The following is a 19,845-nucleotide window of genomic DNA, read 5'->3' as shown; positions in this document are numbered from 1 at the left end:
GAAAGGAAATATTCATACTTTTCAAGGATTACTGGACACTGGCTTTGAACTGATAGTATTTCTAGGAGACACAAAATGTCACTGCGGTCTACTAATCAGCATAGGTGTTTATGGGGGGGGGGTCAGGTGATCAATGGGACTTTGGTTCAGGTTCTTCTCACAGTGGGTCTGATGGTTATGTTTGCATTCCAGAGTGCATGCTTGAGATTAATCCATGATTGGAAACTCCTTCCTTCCCACTTCTGGCATCCCCACCAAATAATAAAACTTATATCATGGAATATTCTCTCCCTTTAACCAGCTTCCAAGAAAACAAAACAAGACAATAAGAACAACAACAAAACACGTACCTAGGCCGAAGCATGTTGCAAGGGGCATAAGCCATACGATAAATCCGCTAAAACAAACTTTGTCTTGATTGACAAAGGTTCAAAAGGGCAATTTTGTATTACAAGATATTTCTTCATAAGGTCTCTGAAGAGTGCACGAACCTCTGTACTAAAATGTATCACAATGGAAAAATAAACAAATGACAAACCCACAATGTACGGCGGGTGGCCACGGATCCTTTGACACTCCTCCCATAGACAGGAGATCTCTGTTCCCCTCCCTTGAATCTGGGCAGATTCCACCACTCCTTTGACCAATACAGTTAAGGCAGAAGTGATTCACTTAGTTTATGGACTCAGCAGCAGCCTCTACTTCTTGTCTCTTGGAAAACTCCCCCCTTAGAGCTCTGAGGCCACTTACAAGCAGGCTGACCACCCTGCTGAAGAGACCACATGAAGTGACCCTGAAGAGACAGAGCTGCCCAGCTGAGCCCAGCCTTTTGCTCACCTCTGCTAAGGAACCAGATATGCGAGTGAAGCTCTCTTAGAACCTCCAGCTCAGCCCAGCTGCCACCTAAATAGCAATGAGTGACGTCGCGTCACCTCATGTGGACAGAAGAATCGCCCAGCCAATTCGGGCACAAATTCCCGACTCATAGATCATGAGCATAATATAATGATTGGTGCTTTAAGGCCCTAAATTTGGGTCAATTTGTTAAACAGCAATAGATATTTAAACTGTTATATACCATGAGCCCCCAGAGAGAAGTCAGGATCTCTCTTCCTCCTTCCATTACTACCAAGCTATGTAACTGTACCAGGCAGAACTTGAAAAATGTCCTCCCTCCCCAAGATTCCAGGCTCTAACCCCCAGGACCTGTGGATGTGGTGAGAGATCACTCCCAAGACTGTGTCCTGTTATTTGGCACAGTTGATGTAAAGATACTGAGATTATCTAGGTGAACCTAATTTAATTAGAGGTGTCCCTTTGAAAGCAGAGAGTTTTCTCTGGCCGTTGGCAGAAAAAGAATTCAGAGAGATCCAAAGCCTGAGAAAGACTTGCTGCACCTCTGTTCCTTTGAAGATGGAATGGTCCATGTACCAGGACTGGAGAATAGCCTCTAGGAGCTAAGAGTGAACTCTGGCCAATGACCAGCAAGGAAAAAGTGACCTCAGTCCTATAACCATAAAGAAGTGAATTCTGCCAACAACCAGACTGAGCTTTGAAGTGGGTTCTCGACATCTTCGTTTCTGCTTGTGAGACATCAGCAGAAGATCCAGCTATACCAGGTCCAGCCTCCCGACCCATGGAAACTGAAGGATAATAAATGCATGTTGCTTTCAGCCTCTAAATGTGTGGTAATGTGTTACAGAACAATACAAAACCAATATAGTTACTCTGGCCAAGACACACTCTGTTCTATTTTATTCTTTAATAAAATGACAGGAATCGATTAGATGATCTTTTAGGTTCCCTGACAGCCACGACATTTTATGATTTTGTAATTTTAGGCCATTTAACCTTCCTGAGCTTCAGATTCCTAAGGTAAAGCACAGGTGCAGAGGCCCAGTCCTGTGCCGGTTTTCTTTTACCTGCTAGAGCTCAAGATCTCTGTAAACGGAGGCACCCCTGTCTTATTCATCATCTACCAAGACCTCATGCATAACGCCTGGCACTTAGTAGGTGATCACTAAATATCTGCTGGATGAAGGAATGCATGGATAAATGAAGATTCAGTATAAATATTAAGGTATATATTCTTTGACAAGAACAAAGGGCTATGCTTATATAGGATGGCAACAGAAGAAGGGGTATCATTTCATAATGTTGGACCAGTCATTAATTTCTGTAAGCCTTAGTTTTCTCACCTGTACATGGGGAGTCTAATCCTTGTTCTAGCTCCGCCCAACCCCCAGGTTATTATAACAATCAGCCCTTCGCAAAATAAAATAATCTATACGTAAGGTATCTGTCTTATACATAAGGTATTTGTCTTAGTAATAGTTTACTTTTTAGAATTGGGAATATATCTAAGCCAAATGAGGTAAATTTATTCCCTAATTATACCAGAGACTGAGTACCTTCCTGCTGTTATTTTGGCCGCTGCTGGTTAGCAGTCTTGCCACCTCTCAGCAGCAGTTCTACATGCTGGGATACAGAGCCATTAGCATCTGTTTAAGCAGAGGTGTTGGAAACTCAACTCGAAGAAGTCTGGCTGAAGGATGAGGATCTCTATTGTCAGGAAATCACAAGCTGTGGTAGCACACCAAATAACCTGGGTCATTGCCTCTTAACCTGGAGTAAATCATTCTTTTCCAAGGCTGTGAGCTGAGGAACCCAATCCCTTAAAAAGAATTCAAAAAGAATGGTTCTATGGCCAAACAAGTTTTTTTAAAAAATGCATATGACCCCTTCTCTATTTAATTGTTTTTTTAATTCAACATTTCCTAAACTTATTCAATCAAAGACACCACTTCCTCCCCTCCCCCCATCCCTTCACCCCTTCTCAATATCCTATCAGTTCCCTCAAGGGAACTAACTTTTGCCTGGTTTTGACCAAGTGCACATACTGTGAGATGAGAACATATTTATGGCAGTGAAGAGAGGCTTCTAATCCAAGGTTAGTTCGGTCCCCAGACCAGCCATATCAGTATCACCTGGGACCTGGGACCCAACCCAGATCTACATAAGGAATCAGAAACCTTGGGGTGGGGTCCAGCCATCTGTGTTCAAAAGGCCCTCCTGGTGACTGTGATGCCCGCGCCAGTTTAAGAACCACTGCCTTAACCCACGGATCTGTGGTAAAGCTCATGTCAACACAGGACATTCTCTCTACCCCAAGTTCAAAGCATCATCATCCCTCAACTTCCGTCTCAAATGGTCCCTCACTTCAGTTCAGCAAATGCTGTGTCATTCTATGCCAGGCACTCTACCTGTTACTGCGGGGGTGGGGGGGATACACTGGTGAACAAGAAAAACAGAGTCCCTGCCCTCACAGAATCTGTCATCAAGTAGGGGAAATCTAGGATTAAACACACAATTGGAAACGTGCCGGGGGTAGAAGAAACTTCCACGCAGGATGCAGTAAAGACATAACTGTTGACAGTGCAACCTGGTCCAGTGTGCCAGGACAAGCATCACTAAGAACTGGGGGTTTGATCTGAAATTTAAAGGATGAACAGAACAATCCAGGCAAAGAGAAAAGGCGATTCCTAGAGTCTTCCCGACAGGAATACATTTCTCTCCTTTCTTACCTTTACTGCTATTCAAATTCCATGTTTATACAATGGGAAGCATAACAGCATCTATTTTACAGGGCTGTTGTAAGGATTCAGTGAGTAAATTATGTAAGGCATTTAAAGCTGTGCCTGGTACATAATAAATAGTTATTATACATTAACTATTATTATCATGGCGAGTTAGTAGGAATAAGAGCTGCTGTCTCAGGACAAGCTCCTGAAATTGACCTGCCTGTAGTGACTTGGCACACAACTGACACTCTCCCTTCCATCTGATCAGAGTGATGTGTGATGCTCTTGGCACACTGAATAGTCATGGCGGGTCGGTTACCCTCCTACAAAGCCCACGTGCTTCTGGTCCCTCCAAGTAACAAGCACATTTACCAAGAGTCGTTTTGTTTGTTCCCAAACCTGCTTATGCCAGTTGTATTTGCTATTATGTTCCTGAGACCAAAGTATTCTAGGAATGTGTCTTCTACTTTATGAAAAGTATGTTTAGATCTCTATTTTTGTGTTTGGACAATAATTGTAAAACGCTACACAAAAGCATAAAAATGTCTAGGATGAGAAATAATATTAGCTGATAAATTGTATTGGCTTAAACACTAAAGATGTAAGCAAATTAGCTTTGAGTATGCCATTTAACTATCGCTCTCCTTTCTTCCAAAGCGATTAAAAAATTAAACTTTTTGAAATAAAAAAAAGTCAAATAAATCAATGAAATGCGAGCTTTTTTCTGTGGGAACTCATTCTGTGGGAAAATTCTATAAAGACCAGTTGATGAAAGAATTGCCACCCACTTAAATAAAGGAGAAGTACCTGGAGAAGACTGGGAGGGTTCGTAAAAACCTACAGACGTTTAGGTGTTGCTTCTTAAGAGTCTGTAAACTACTGCTCCACTCTGAATAAACCAAAGTTGGAAATACTATACTATAATTACTATACTATACTATATATAGTATATATAGTATACTATACTATACTATAGTATACTATACTATAATTACCGGTGTGGTTTATGCAAGAAAGCCAGGAAAACATCAAATGGAATATATTATACAAACACCCTCAAAAAAGATTTTGGCCCGACTTCAAAAGGCTGGCCAAGAAATATATATTTATATATTTTAAGTTAAAATAAATTGTGTTTATATATGTGCAGCACTGCATACATTTTAGCGTTCCTTATTTTAACTTTTTCTGTTAATTGAGAAATCATTGGTTTCGAAATCTGTCTGATAAGGAGCCTGTGCTTGACTTCTTACTATGTGCTAACAGTGGCATGTATGTTCTTTTACTGATTTTTCCGATGGTGGGTATCATTTTATCTCCACCATGTCAATTGGAAAAATGAAGTTCAGATAACTTAATACTGTACCAACGTTCCATTGTTAGTAAATGGCAGTCTACACCTTGGTCTGTCAGATTCCAGAGTCTAAAGCCTTAAGTATCTGAAATTTCATTGCCTCTCTACTACGTTATTACATTTTGTTGGGCTCATGAATTATTTTCTCCAATGGAAAGATCTGTGTCTTAGAAGCAGAAACAGTGTCTTCATCAAAAATCTAGCATCTACTACTACTACTGTGCTCTTGATTATATTAACATTGCATCTGTGCATTTCTTTATAGGTTATGAAGAGGTTTCACATACAGTATCCAAATTGACTGAGACATCAACTCCATAGGGTAGCTTTTCTTATTATCCTGATCATACAGGTGAGGAAACACAGGGCTCAGGTAGGTTTCGCGATTTTTTGAGGTCACACATCTAATAAGTGGGAGAGCAGGGACTGTCAGCCTAATAAACTGACACTGACTTCAGCTCAATAAAAGATAAGAAGTCACACCCCTCTGCCCCCCAGCAGGAGTCTGTGGAGATTAAATCCAGAGGCAAGTAAGTATAGGGTTCAGAGAGAAGAATCAAAATCAGTGTGGATACTGAAGGTTCTCATAATAGAGAGAACGATTATCCTGGTAGCTGGACTCTTTCCATAGACACCAATTAAACGCTGTCTGGAGCAGGAAGTTTGTAGAAAGCTGACCTGGGCTCAGAAGCTATGGCCCCACGATTGAAGCCTGAGGTGGATGCCCCCAAGAGATCTTCATCCGAACAATGCATAATTACATTGTGCCTGGCTAAAGCCCGGGGGCTGGGTCAAGTCCACGTGAACATGAGAAGTAAAAAGAAACCGAAGACCAGGAGTCACTGGAAAAATGCCAATAGTTATACTGCCTGCCCTCAAGTTAAAGTTCCATGAATCTCCTTTGTCTTACAATACTATAACCGCTACAAAAATCAGGACAGGGTGTGGGGAAAAATATCAAATCACGCTGTCCTAAAGCACCTAGTTGGTGCTAGGAATTTCTTTTCATCTCACTGAATTTAGTAAACTCTTAGAAGTGTCTATTTTTGTCCTTTTTTTTTTTCACTAGGGCACATTTCCCAAAGTAGTGGACTTAACAACAGATCCTTGCAGAATTTGGATGCAGGTCAATTAAAGACAATCTCAATTTGCAGTTTCCATTTTACTGCCTGGACTGTCACAGTCAGAGGGTCTGAATTTTAATCACGCTCTGTTCACACATTCCCAGAGTGACCTTGAACACGTCACAACTCCCTTTGGCCTTAGTTCCTTCCTTTGTAAATGAAGAAGACAATTTAAACCACATACAATGTAGTATGCGAAAAATCTGTAGATTATTTGTATGGCAATGCATACAATTTTAAAATATTGTGTCAACATGTTTTGGGGACCCCAAGTAGAAAATAATTTATTTGCCCATTCATTGAGCACATTTTAAAAAATGTGTGCCAATTACCATGCTAGGGAGTTATACTGTTAAAGTGATAAAAAAAACATGGGTCCAGATGCGTACATGGGGCTGACGGTCTCACAGGAGAGACAGGTGTTAATAACTGGGTAAACAAAGGTACAGTGGTAAACTGAGATTTGGGCTTCATTTGGGAAATCAGATCGCTAGGAAAACATATTAAACAAGTCCTGATACAGCCTTTCAATGCAAGGAGCACAGGCTTTTGAGCTGAGATCTGAAAGATGCATAGATACTATTGCAGATAAGGAAGAAGGAAGAAAGCTTCAGGGAAGAGCCTGTGTGAAGCCTATGGGGTGGGAGGAGTGTGCACACCTAGTGAATTGAAAGATTAGTGAGTTGGCTGAGCGAGCCAAGAAGAGGTGTGAAACACAGAGTAAGAGGCAGGCAGAGGCCAGATCACGACAGACCTGTAGGTCATCTTAAGAGTGTGCCCATTCTCCTAAGAGCAGGGATTAGTCACCAAAGGCTGTCGAGATCAAATTTGCTTCTTAAGTAATAATTCTGACAGCCTCCTGGAACATAGATCAGAAAGTGATTTGAGTAGATTTGGGGAGGCTTAGCTAAAAGGCTACTGTCATTTGGGGCAAAAGATCTGAGTTTGAACTGTAGGCTACTCATGAAAATTGACTAGCATCATCAGAAAGCAATATGGTTCAAAGATTCAATTTCCATTCTTGTATCAATATTTTGGAGTTGAACAGTTACTCTGTCACTCTCTGTGAGTGATATTTCTCCTAGGAGTTGGGAAGGACCTCAGAGATAACTGAGCCCAGTTGTTTTCAAATTGTTTTAGCAAAAATTAAAAAATCACCTTATTTTCCCAAATGAGTTTTAACGCAGAATTCTCATAAAGAAAACGGCTAAAGAGCTGCCCTGGTTAAAGGTGAGGTGCACCTGGTCTCTGCTCAGCCTGAACCCGCCCCGCAAGGCTCCTTTTTTGCACCCAGCGTTCTCATTCTGAAATATATGCTAACAGATCCAGTGTGGACTTAGTCGGGCTCACAACAGGGCCCAGCCAGGGGGACTTGAACTCTGGTTCAAACAAGTGTCCTTCTCAAAAGCACATCCTGAGGCTAGATAATGATGCTTTGAAGACAAAGACCCCTTCGCTTGTATCTTTAAGTGTCTTACAGTGTCTGGCATAGGACGGGAGACCAGGTAGTCAGTAAACATTTATGGAATTGCACAGAAGCCAGCAGAGTTCACTGCTCAAGCTGATTTTGTGCTGCTTTTCTTTTTTCTCTCCCTCTCTCCCTTCCTCTTTTCTTTCCTCCCTCCCTCCCTGCTTCCTTCCCTCCTTTGCAATGAGAGGTGATTTCCATCACATTGCAGTTTGTAGTTTAGGCAGGTAATCTGAACACCTTGGATCATCCTGCCTCAGGGGCAGGTAGAATAGCATAGATGTTAAGGGAAAGGACTCTGCCAGGGTTTGAATCCTGCCTCTTATTTGATGTATAATCTTCAGCGAGTCAATTAACATCTCTGGATCTTAAACTTCCCCATTCATAACATGGGATGAGTTGAGGCTGCCAGGTGAGTTGTCATGATGATTAAATGAGGTGAAAGTGTGTAGGACAGTGCCCGGGGCAAGAGAAATGCCTTAGAGTGTTACCTTGAACCTAAACTCAGCCCCATTCTCTTCCTGATGAATTTAATTCCAAGTTCACCCTGCTTGCAGAGCCCCCTTTCACAGAGCACTCAGAGTTTACACAGTGCTGGCAGACATACCATCTCAGGTGAGCCAGAGACCCTCTGAGGCAGGATGAAGAAATTATGCTGCCTGTTTCACAGATGAGAAAACCAAGGTTCAGAAAGTCTAGTAATAGTGACCAAACTCAAAGCCCACTTCCCAGTCTTTCCGCCTTTTTAACTGCAAAACATAAGGACATCCTGGTAGCGAAACAATCCACAGGAAACTTCCCTGTGGGTCCCGCCTTTCTTCGACCTGTCTAACTGAAGTACTGTGGTCTGACTCTAGGGCCAGCTCCTGCACAAGCCAAAAGAAATCCACCACAGTATCCCTGGGACCTCCCAAATTACCTAATACGTGATGGAAACCCAATCTGGTTGGGTGTTACATTCCCCATTGGCAGGTGTGGTCTGGAATTAATCCTGCTACCATCATCCCAACAAGCACTGACCCTTGGGGGTGGGATGGGTCTTATTTATCTTAATGCTTCCAGAGCCCCACACAGAGTAAGTTCTCAGGAACTCCTTGCCCAGTTGACCTGCACTGAACCTGACCTCTTCTCTGTACTTACAGGGCTGTGTCTGGTGTGTCTGCCTGGGCTCTGGAGCTGATTCCGGGTTCTACAACTGGTGCCGTTTCTTGAATCTCAGCACACTACACTAGGGTCTATAAAACTCTACTCCTGGTCTGTCATCACCCACATGACCTTGAGGGGCTCACCCTGCCTGTGACATCATCCTACACTCAGGCCAAGGTGCCCCAACCCAGCGCAGCCGCCTCTCCTGCTTCTGCTCGCCTCCTAGAGCCTGCACAGGGCTCCTGACCGCCACACCCACCCATGGAGTCAGCAAGACCCTTCCAGTCCTGCTGCTTATCTGCCCTGTGACCTTGGACAAGTTAATTTAATTCCATCTCTGCCTCGTCAGTTTCCTTACCTATAAAACAAATCCAATCGCATCCACTTCATAAAGATAATGTGAAGATTAGATGAAAAAAATATACGTCATCATCAACACTCAGACTCACTGAATATTACTGTGGGCTAAGCAATTTGTATGCAAAATCAGTGCCTGGTAAAAATAAGAAAAATAGCTTAACACGTATTGAGTGTTTTCTGTGTGCCAGGCCCTGTTCTAAACAGTTTATGTGGGTTCAAGCATTTAATCCTCAGAACAACCTTATGAGATTGGCACTGTTATTAGCCTCATTTTATAGATGAGAAAATTGAGGCTCAAAGGTGGTAGTAACTTCCCCAGGGTTATAAGGTGAGCAGGCAATAAATCTGGGATTTGAACCCAGGCAGTCTGACTCCAGAATCTTTATACATAGCCAGCTCTATTGCCTATTATAATAGCTGCTCAGTTAAGTGTTTGTTATTGCTCTGTGATTGTGATTATTATTATCATTCATCTTATTTGCCCTACATATACGATAGTCACCTCTACCTCCAATTATACTCAATTTATCCTGTGGTGCTTAAACTCCAAAAAGATTCCCTCTGCCCCCAGTGACCCACAACCCCCAGCATTCACCTGCTTGAATCTGGGCTGGGCTTTTGGCCAACAGAATATGGTGGAAGTGATGCTCTCTGACTTCCAAAGCTAAGCTGTAAGAAGCCTTACCGTTTCCTCTTAGTCTCAGGAGGCTGTCGTGTTTCAAGAAGCCCAGGCCACCTGGAGAGGGCACGTGTAGAGCCAGCATCCTGCCAGCCCTGGGCGTGAGCCATCTTGGATGTCCAGTCAAGGCCCCCTGTGACCCCAGCCCCAGCCGACCTGAGGGAGCCCCAGCTGTGCCCAGTCAGTCTACAGAATCCTGAGAGTTGATAATAAGTGTCGTTTTGAGCCCAGAAATCTTGGGTGAACTGTTTGGCAACAACTGATACACAGAACCCCCCTTTTGCCGTCCAGCTCAATATTAAAGTTCCAGTATGCCTTCAAACCAATTATCTATATTTGACTTCTCACTAGATTTTATAGGTAAACACGTCTTTGAAGTAACAATAAAATAATATTTATTGCCCTTGGGTACATTATTAAACCGTCTGTGCCTCAGTTCCCTTATCTGTAGAGTAGAAATAGTAAGACCGTAAGAGTACCTAGTCTGTAACGCTGCAGTGAGGGAGAAGTGAGTTAATTCACATGAGATGCTTAGAACAGTGCCTGATCTTTAGAATCCATATACAGGTGTCCCCTGCTTTTCAAGAGTCTGCTTTATGCCACTTCGCTTTTACAAAAGACCTTACAAGAGACATGTTTTCACTAACCTAAAGAAATCCAAAGATTTTAGCTTTTATGAAGAAAGGTAATTGCTTCTTTGCTTTATGGCATTTCAGCTTATGAAAGGTTTCACAGAAAAGCTCTATTTTCGGATAGTGGGGGAAACCCGCACTCAGTGACAACTCTCTATTAACTGAGTCAGGCTTTTTACTTAATCTGAAGGCTAGCGCAATTATCCCACGTTGCAAATGACGTACATAAAGCCCTGTGGCTAGTAAACGGAGCCAGGATTTGGATCCAGTCCGTGTGCTGCTAAAGACCCGGGCTCTTTCCCTCTCCCACCCCCGCCCAACAATGCCACCCTTCTTGACACAAGTGATGGCATCTGCTTGGTGGACTCAGCCCCCATGGAGCCCAGGACACAGACAAACCGCAGCAGAGCAAGTGGTTCATTTGCAAATTCCAGCTTGCTCAGCTCAGGTGGCCCAAGGTCCCCAGTGTTAGCACCTCTGTCTGACACTGCTTCGTGGCAGGGAGGTGCCCTGCCTGCTGGTGTGAGAGACGCTCATTAAAGCCTCTGGTTCAGATGGCAGGAAGCAGCCCACAGCCAGCAAGGAGGTTCAGTTCTCCTGGGAAGGCTTCAGACGAATCAGCACAGCTGCATTTCTATGTCCCCTGCCCACCCCAGTATCCAATACATACTAAATGAATATAATTGAGTGACATGCCAAAGTGGAATTCCAGGCACCCTCTTCAGGTGAGTGAAGGAGGGATGTAATGATTAGGGCAAGTTTTCTTATCTCAGGAGGAGAGATGACAACACTGCGAGTTCTTTCTTTGCAGGTCCCAGCGGTGGCAGGGTATTTCTAGCTGTCTGTGCCTTGCAGAGGAAGAGCAAATTACAGATGTGGACAGGTTTTGCACTCAGAATAGTGAGGCGACCTGCTCAAGGTCCACAGCTTGCTAAGGTTAGGGTGCAGTCTCATCCAACCCCCGATTCTGTTCCGTGTTCTTCCCGTTACCCGATTTTGTCCCTCCTTCCTCCCTTCTAAGGCCTGTCCAGCTCCTCTCTCCTCTGGAGCCCTCCTGAGCCTTCCCTAGACCCAGTGTGCTCAATGGTGCTCTACACTCTGTGCCCTGGGCACTCTGCTCACCTTTAATCAATGTGTTTTCCCCGTGTCTTTGGGCTTCTGGACTTTCCACTTCATTTTCTGGAGTGACAGCCAGCAACACTGACAGGTGCTTTTGTTTAAAGTCTGGTAATGGTTAAGTATGAACTCTTTTGCCCAGGTGCACAGCCAGTGTGGTCAGCCTGGGGATGCACCATTTCTCCACTTAGGGATCTGATCAAAAGCCACCTCTTGTGGTGTCTAGGCTCAATTATATCCCCCCAAAATCCATACAGTCAAGTCGTCAGCCACAGTATCTCCGAATGTAACTCTATTTGGAGATAAGGTCTTTAAAGAGGCAATTAAGTTAAAATGAGGTCATTGAGGCGAGCCCTATCCCAATAGGACTGGTGTCCTTATAAGAAAGGAGGATTTGGACACAGATACACAGAAAGAAAAGGCCCTGTGAAGACACAGGGAGAAGATGTCTAGCTACAAGCCAAGGAGAGAGGCCTCAGGAATAACCAATACCTCAGTCTCAGACTTCCAGGCACCAGAACTGGGAAAAAATGCATTTCTGTTGTTTAAACCACTCAGTCAGTGGTAGTTAGCTGTGGCGGCCCTAGCAAGCTAATATATGTGGGGAGTTCTTCCCGACTGCCAACAGATCTCCTCCTCACTCCCCCTTTAAGAGACATCTTTCACGGCACTGTCACCGCGTTCACTTCCGAATCTCCCCCAGTCCTGATGCAGGTCACTTGACTGATGCTCAGTGGGTCTAAATGGAATCCACTTCAGACCCTCACTCATGGTGGCAGTTTGGGCAATTGTCACAGATGACAAGGGAGCTATTTTGTGACTGGGCCCCTTTCCTAGTCCCTGGTTCTGCAGCATTTCAACAAGTAAGCCACTGCCGGCCGAAATTCCATTTGTTTCACAATGATCACAAGCTAGATGAAAAGAAAGGGGCTCCAAGTTGGGGGGAATGGGGAGAACAGAGATGAGCATGGACGAGCGCAAAAGGAGAAGGTTTTATTATGGGAAACAGAAGAAAATCTGCTGACTAATGTGTGGGTTTTAGGTTAATGGGAACTTAAAATAAGGGGCCCTCCATATTGGCTGGTGTAATCAGCAAAGACTTCCTGAAGGAGGCAGCATTTGATCTGCGTCTAGAAAATCGAGAGGAAAATGAGTGCTTGGGTGAGGGTGGTTGGTACAGAGGAGGGCTTTTTTTTAAAGAGTTTGGTGCTTTTTAAATTTTGAGTGCATATAGAGCAGGGTGATTAAGAACACAGTACTTAGAGTCAAAGAGTCGGGGTATCTTGTCTCTCGTTCTTATATCAGCATCGTTGACTTTTGGGGCCAGATCACTGTTTGTTGTGGGGACTGCAGTAGCACTCACATGTGTTATGACACTCAGAAATGTCTTCAGACCTTTCTAAATGTTCCCTGGAGACAAAGCCACCTCCATTGAGAACTACTGACTTACACTGCTGTTTTGGACCAATTCCTTGCCCTCTCTGAGCTTCAGTTTTCTAATCTGTACAATGCAGGTAGCAATTGTGGATAAAATATGTGGCTGACACAGAATCTGTTAAGTGAAGGTGACTTAGCCTCAGTCTTTTTAAGAGTGGATCTATTTTCACTGAATAAAGTTGAGTGTGGAATCCCCAAACATGAAACAGATGAACGCATCAGCGCTCTGGCAGACGCAGGGTGGACAGACCCAAGCCTGCTTTCCTACTCTTCCATGATGCCTTCATGGAAACCCTGGAGACACAAATACAGAAAACCCCCAGATGTAGCTCATGAATGCCCTGGGAGAGTGGAGTCTGAGAGACTTGGATTTGAATTCTCGCTCTTTCTCTGTGGGTCCCTGAGAAAGTTGATAAACCCTAGGTGCTATGAGGGCATGAGCCCTGTCTGGCTTGTTCACCCCTGTGCTCTCCATCATTCTTCAGAATACCTGGTACATCGCGAGCAGGGCTGGGACTAGGGTGAGGCCAGCGAGGCAGGTAGGCATTTGAGGAGGCGCTCCCTCCCAGGTGAGGACCCTGTCCTCGCATGACCGGGGGAGGGAGTGCTTCCTTCATGGTAGGTGCCTCCTTTGCTTCACTCTACTCCAGCCCCTGAGCAAAGGCCCTCAGTCAATAAATTGTTTGATTCATCAGTTAACCCAGTTTCTTCACCGTTAAGATGGGGATGCTAAAATCTGCTTTGCCAAGTAATTTTCAAGTTAGGTAATACATTTAAGCAACCAGAAAATGTCACGTAGCAGTCAGGGCTACTGCTAATTTCCTTCACCTGTCAGATGGATCAGACAGACTATAGAGGCTGGAAGTTCAGGGTATTTTCAGGAAACAGAAATCCAGTGCAGCCAGAGCCAGTAGGGGAGAAGCCAGAGACAATCAAGAAAACTGTGGGTCAGGACCATGCAAGGCCACGAGCTGCAGATACATCTTCCGTAGTACATGTGCCCCCGCACCAGGTCTGCCTGTGGAGGTGGCAGGTGGGCCAGCACTTACCTCTCTCTAGGCAGCTGGTGGTTGGGATTGTGGCGGCAGCGGACGCTGAGGCCGAAGAGCTTGCGGGCAGTGCGCTGGATCTTCTGCCTCTGGGCCTCCGTGGCGCTCTGCAGGAGCTTGTAGCGGTTCTGCAGGTCCCAGTCGTTGCCCCAGTGCTGATGGATGCTCCCAATGGTCAGGAAGTGGTTGCTAGGGAGACGCTTCATGAACGATTTAAACTCATCTAGCAAGAGACAAAGGCCAAGAAGGCGGGCTGAGCATGACACAGCCCCCACCTGAGGCGCAAGTGCTTAGCCCCATCCACAAGCAAAGCAGGCGCACGATAAAGCCAACTTGTTGGAGGCCTGCAAACACGGAGCTAGCCTGCTCCACTCCCAGCACGCAGTGAAGAGGCCCCTGTGTTTTCACTGACGGGTCTTTTACTTTGCTACCGCAGGAGTGAACCTGCATCCCGCAACCTTGCTTCAGACAGGGCTGCCCCAACTTCTGTCATTTGAATGCCAACTTTATGACATTCACTTGTACTTATATTTACTTGTACTTATCTTTGAATCAATTAAAACAGATTTTTATCTAATCCAAGTAGAGAATCACTATCAGATGCCCTCAATAGAACGGGAGCTATAAAAATAAAGCTGTGAAAATAAATATAATGAAAATGATATTAATAAATTCTAGCCAAATGCTGTGGCCTGCTAGATGCCTGAGCCGCTGTGCCTGCTCTCACTTTGAAATTTAGGGAAGCAGCAGGTGATAGATGTGAAAGGTTATTAGCAGCACCTGAGACATTCTCTGTGATGTAATCTTCAGGATCGACAGAGAACTGACATCGATCACCCTCCCCACCGTGTGCCCCACTCTCACTGGAAGCTGCATGTGTGGACCACCTTACATCAAGTCACATTTTGGGAAACTCCAGATGGGGACGAACTCTTGGGTCTCCTGGGTGAAGATTTCTGCCTCAGTTTGTGATGCCGAGTTTCAGTGTGTCAGCATGTGCTACAAGGTGACACAGCCTTAGAAGAAATTATCTAGGTCAGCTTTCTTGTTCTACATTTGGAGAAACTGAAGCCTCGAGTGGGAATATCATTTTCTGAAGGTAGAACAGTCCATGAGTAACAAGAGACAGGACTAAAACCTGAGCTGTTGTTTTCTGATCTAATACCTCCTACTCAATCCCCCACTCAACTATTGGGAAAGTTAAAAAATTAAGGGGTTGATCATTTTGCAGGAAAAACAGGCTAAATGGTTGGGATATCTATCTATCATCTATCATCTATCATCTATCTGTCATCTATCTATCTATCTAGCTAGCTAGCTATCATCTGTCTATAGATATCTGAAGCTTGATACTTTCCATAAAACCTACAAGGAAATTTCAGGTATATTAGGCATTCTTTTTTTTCTAAAAAATGCCTTCTAAGCTCTCGATAAGCACCAGGGTCAGTCTTAAACATCTACAATATATAAGTGATTTTACAGCAAACATACGAGGTGGGTGCTTTTAGTGCCCCCTTTTATAGAAAGTAAGACACAGAGAAGTTAATTAACTTACCAAGGTCACACAGCCAGCAAATGGTAGAATTAGAACTCTAGACTGGCTCCGAATCTTATGCTCTTATGTAGCATGTTACACTTACTCTCAACACATAAAGAGGATCAGTGAATTGAGAGGAAAAAAACTACATATTTTCTAATATATTAATATCTTTTCTGTTAAGGTGCTGAAACAGGAGTCTCTGACTCCTCAGGAACCTTGTTATAGACCGTTAGACATGCACGAGTTCAGACTGATTCCTGACCCTTGGATGGCTGTATAAGCATTAGTTTCTCAATGCCTCAGTTTCCCCATCTGTCAGTAAGAGCATCTAATTCAAATCTTGAGAGACGCTGTCTGCCTAAACAGTTTTCGATATCCAGAAGGTGCTGAGTGGATGGCTGTGTAAGATTGGGAGGATACACACGACGGTGCTGACGGATTTACTCAGTGGGCTGGCTGGGGGCAGGGGACTGGCCCTGATGACGCTGCTGCTCTGGCCAGTCCAGCTCTCCCCGCCACACAGCTCATCCTGCAGAGGGCTCTGCTGACCTCGGAGGAGAGAACAGTCCTTTCAAAGAACCAGAATTTGGGTCAGATACGAACACCTAATTAAAAAGTGAAAATGATTTCATTTTCTTGACTAAAAGTAGAAGGGTTCCCTCCCAATAAAGGAGGCACAGACCCCCATTTATGTGTGTAAACTAGGTCCTATGTGACCACTAACTCTCGAGCCTTGAAGGAATCAATGGCTTTGACCTTTGGCCAGTCATCAATTCCTCCAAATTACTTGGGGCTGAGTCCTTAAGGTTATGGGTTGCAAAGGAAAAGGAGGAAAGTGTACATGTACGAGCCACATACACGCGTGGATGGATGGCTTTGTTTTCATGGGTACAAACATTTCAAATGGATGAGTTGAGTGCAGGATATCTAGAGGAAAGGTGTGCTTTTGTGGAGAGACAATCGTGACACAGAAATCATTTCTGTGGCCTTTTCAGCCTACCCTGCAGCATCTCAGCTTTCTGAATTTCCTTCCACACCCACCCACTCAAAGTGGCTTCTCTTCCTTGGGAATAAGGATTCTGTGCTAGGGATTCCTACTACTTGCGCACACAGCCTACACCCCCCTCTGCTTTTTAGCAATCAGTAGAATCTCTTTTCAAAAGCATTTTATCAAATGCTTCTTTTGTTTGAGGCCAAATAATCATCATAATACATTTCCATCATGAACCTCTCCTCTTTCATGGATTCCCAGGATTTTAAATGGACTAATGGGTGCAGGTTCCTAAGGCATCACAGCTCCGCTCGATGACCCCGTGAGAGCAGAATCACGGATGCATTCTGCGCTCCCAGAACTGGTGGGAGGCCTAGAGATCACGGAAACCAGTGGTTTTCAAACACAGCGCTCTACAGCTCCGCTTTTATCTGCGGTACACGGTGGCCCCAAGGTAAGATTTTGTTTGATCAAAGGGTTTCTTGGCTAAAGATTTAAATAAATTCAAATATTAAAAACACAAACATGCCCTCTCATTTATCAGATGAGGGAACTGAGGCCTGGGGGTGGGTAAAGTAGAATAAATAAGTTACAAAAGCTGCTATGAGCAGTGGCTTTGGAATCAGGCATTCCATTACCAGCGCTGTCATTTGCTAACTACGTAACCCAGGGGAAGACACTGGGTCTTGACACCCTCCCTCCTCTAGAACACAGGAATATCACTACTCACTTTAACTCAATCTATTAACGTTGTAATAGATTTAAGGGATATATGGTTGTGTTAAAAACAGAAACCCTCTCTACATACGTCCATTTATTTAACAGATCTCTGAGCACATATTAAATGCCAAATATCTACTTGGCATCTCTTTTTGGAAGTCTCAAGGGTTCCCAAGCTTTTCATGTCCAAAACTGAGTACACAGTCTTCTTTCCAAACCTTCCAGGGTGTTCTAGCTCTGTGAGTGGTACCAGCACCCATCAGATTGTCTAGCAAGCATACCTGAAACACATCCTTGGAGCTCACCTCAACGCCCTTCCCTTGAACTCTCAGAGTCAATCTACCATCAAGCCCTGCTAATTGTTCCTTCTAAATACCTCAGCATCTCTGCACGTGTCCCATTTTTACTACCTATACAACCCCTGTAACTCACATGGCAACCATCTCTCTCCCAGGCGCCTCCCACTGGTCCACCTGCACTCACCCTCTGGTCTCTGCACACACTCAGGTACTGAGACTCTCCCTCGAGGCGGCCTCTCCTGACTCCCTGGCCATACTGCCCTCCAACGCCACGAGATTTGCTCACAGGAGCCCCTCACTCCTTACATACATAGGATTAGCATGTCACTATTCTCTGCAGAGTTACATGATCGGTGCCGGGATTGCCCATTAACTAGAAGCTCCACGAGGCAAAAACCCAACTTTGCACCTCACCTACTTTATGGCCTCGGGTGACTGATGTTCCTCCCCTGAAATTCATTTTTCTCAACCACAAAAACAGGAAATAGCTAAGTTACCTGAAAAGTGACTTCCAGCTATGAAAGTCTGTGAATTCGTTGGATATCTATAGCAATATCTACCTATGTATGTACATATATATAAATATATACATATCCATACTTACACATATATGTGTGTTCATTTATTTAGGGAGACAGGTATACACACGTGCACACACACACACACACACAGACTCAGGAATCAATACAACTAGCTTTGACTCCCCTCTCCAGAGGCTTCCTATGTGCTATGATGCGTTATTCTCTCTGTCGTCTGGGTACCACAGAAGCAATACATCATAGGACCACGAACTTGATTATGTTATTCAGTATTCCACTCGCTGGAAACTTACTGAGTGCCTACTCTCTGACGGCTGCTAGGACGGCTCTGGACCCTCCAACGTGAAAGGCTTGGGGGGTTACTGAGTGCTCCCCTCAGCTATACTAATTCCAGCGAGATCATTTTCCCGACTCGGCAGGGCACCATTCATGCAGTAGTAGCATCAGGCTCTCTACCTGAATTCTCCAGGTCCTTGTAAGCTTCGGCCCAAGACTTGGCCATGTTGGCCAGCGTGTACTCCATGATCTGGATGTCGGTGATGGGGCAGTTGCACTGCGGGAACTCCTCGGCACACTGGCATCTACACTGGCTGTTCTGGCACACGTATTCCCCCTCACCGTTGCACATGATGTAGCTCAAGGCTGATTGGACAAATTTCTCTTGCAGATACTGAGGGAAGATGATCTGAAGACCTGTTTGAGAATAGCAAGGAGGGGAAAAGGAAAGGTTAGAAAAGGTGTTTCATTAACAGTTTCGAGAGGTGATGCGTAGGACTCCGAAGCTGCTAGCTTTCTCTTTGTGTAACCAAACTATCTCTGGGCCTGCCTAGATCCACACAGGGCATAATTGGCAAGGCCTCCAGTTGCCTTGCTTCTAGTTAAACTTCTCAGGTCATGACCTTGGCCATCTCTGCACTGCATACTCTATTCTGTGATATTAGGACTGAAGCTAGAGCCAGATCTGTTAATATACCTTTTCCATTTTGGGAGAAAACCCTTACTGAAAGCACAAGATTGCCGTTTATTTTTCCTTATTTCCTTCTTTTCTTTCCTTTTCCTTTCATCTAATATTTATGAACCCTATTTATGAAGCACAAGCCCTGAGCTAGGCACTAGGTCTATAGAGATAAAAAAGACACGACCTTTGCCCTTGGGGAGTTTATAATATAATCAGCAGGGGTAGACATGGACACACATCATCATAACATAGCTTTATAGACCCAGAGCACAGTCAGCCATATGAGGTAACTGGACAGCAGAAGGCTGCAAATAGCATTGCTGGAATAGCAGGGAAACGTTTGCAGAGGAGATATTTGGGCTGGTTGAAAAGTGAATAAGAGATCATTATGTAAAAAAGAACAGGAAGCATACTCTAAAGAGAGGGGTAGCAAGAACTAAGACTTAACATGTCTGGGAGTTGCTGGTGAATGAAATGAATTTGATGGGTGGGGTTGCAGTGCTGGAGGAGAACAGGTTTTAGAAAAGGGCAGATGCCAGAGTGCAAAGGTCGTTATTATTATGCTAAGGAACCTGGACTCCATCCTGTGAATAATGGGAATACTTTGGTAGTTTCCTGGGTAAGGATGATATAAATAGTTATATAATTGAACAGGACCACAGTATCACTCACACGTACACATAAATATCAGTGGAGAATGGCATCAAATTAAATTAATTATCTCTTCTTTGCTTAAAAATGAAGAAGGCAAAGCCCACCAAGAGGAAATGAGTAGTTCATGGTTATAAGATGAGTGCTGTTGACCACACCTCATGATTTTTTCTCTACACTTGACTAATCAAAGTCCTAAGC

The 19,845-nt window shown here is 44.3% G+C and overlaps 1 protein-coding gene across 1 annotated transcript in view; it reads right to left on the bottom strand.

Moving 5' to 3' along the window:
• The window catches only part of BRINP1 (BMP/retinoic acid inducible neural specific 1), a 181,557-nt gene that overhangs the window by 11,085 nt on the left and 150,627 nt on the right, over positions 1–19,845 (bottom strand). Inside the window, exons 6-7 of the mRNA XM_060013319.1 lie at positions 18,492–18,728; positions 13,947–14,169 (exon numbers count right to left, since the gene is read on the bottom strand). Coding sequence (XP_059869302.1) covers positions 13,947–14,169; positions 18,492–18,728 — 460 coding nt within the window. The remainder of the gene's footprint in view (positions 1–13,946; positions 14,170–18,491; positions 18,729–19,845) is intronic.

Source organism: Delphinus delphis, chromosome 6 (genome assembly GCF_949987515.2).
Source record: "Delphinus delphis chromosome 6, mDelDel1.2, whole genome shotgun sequence".
In the NCBI taxonomy this organism is placed as follows: Eukaryota; Metazoa; Chordata; class Mammalia; order Artiodactyla; family Delphinidae; genus Delphinus; species Delphinus delphis.
This window is presented reverse-complemented; position numbering and strand designations above follow the sequence as displayed.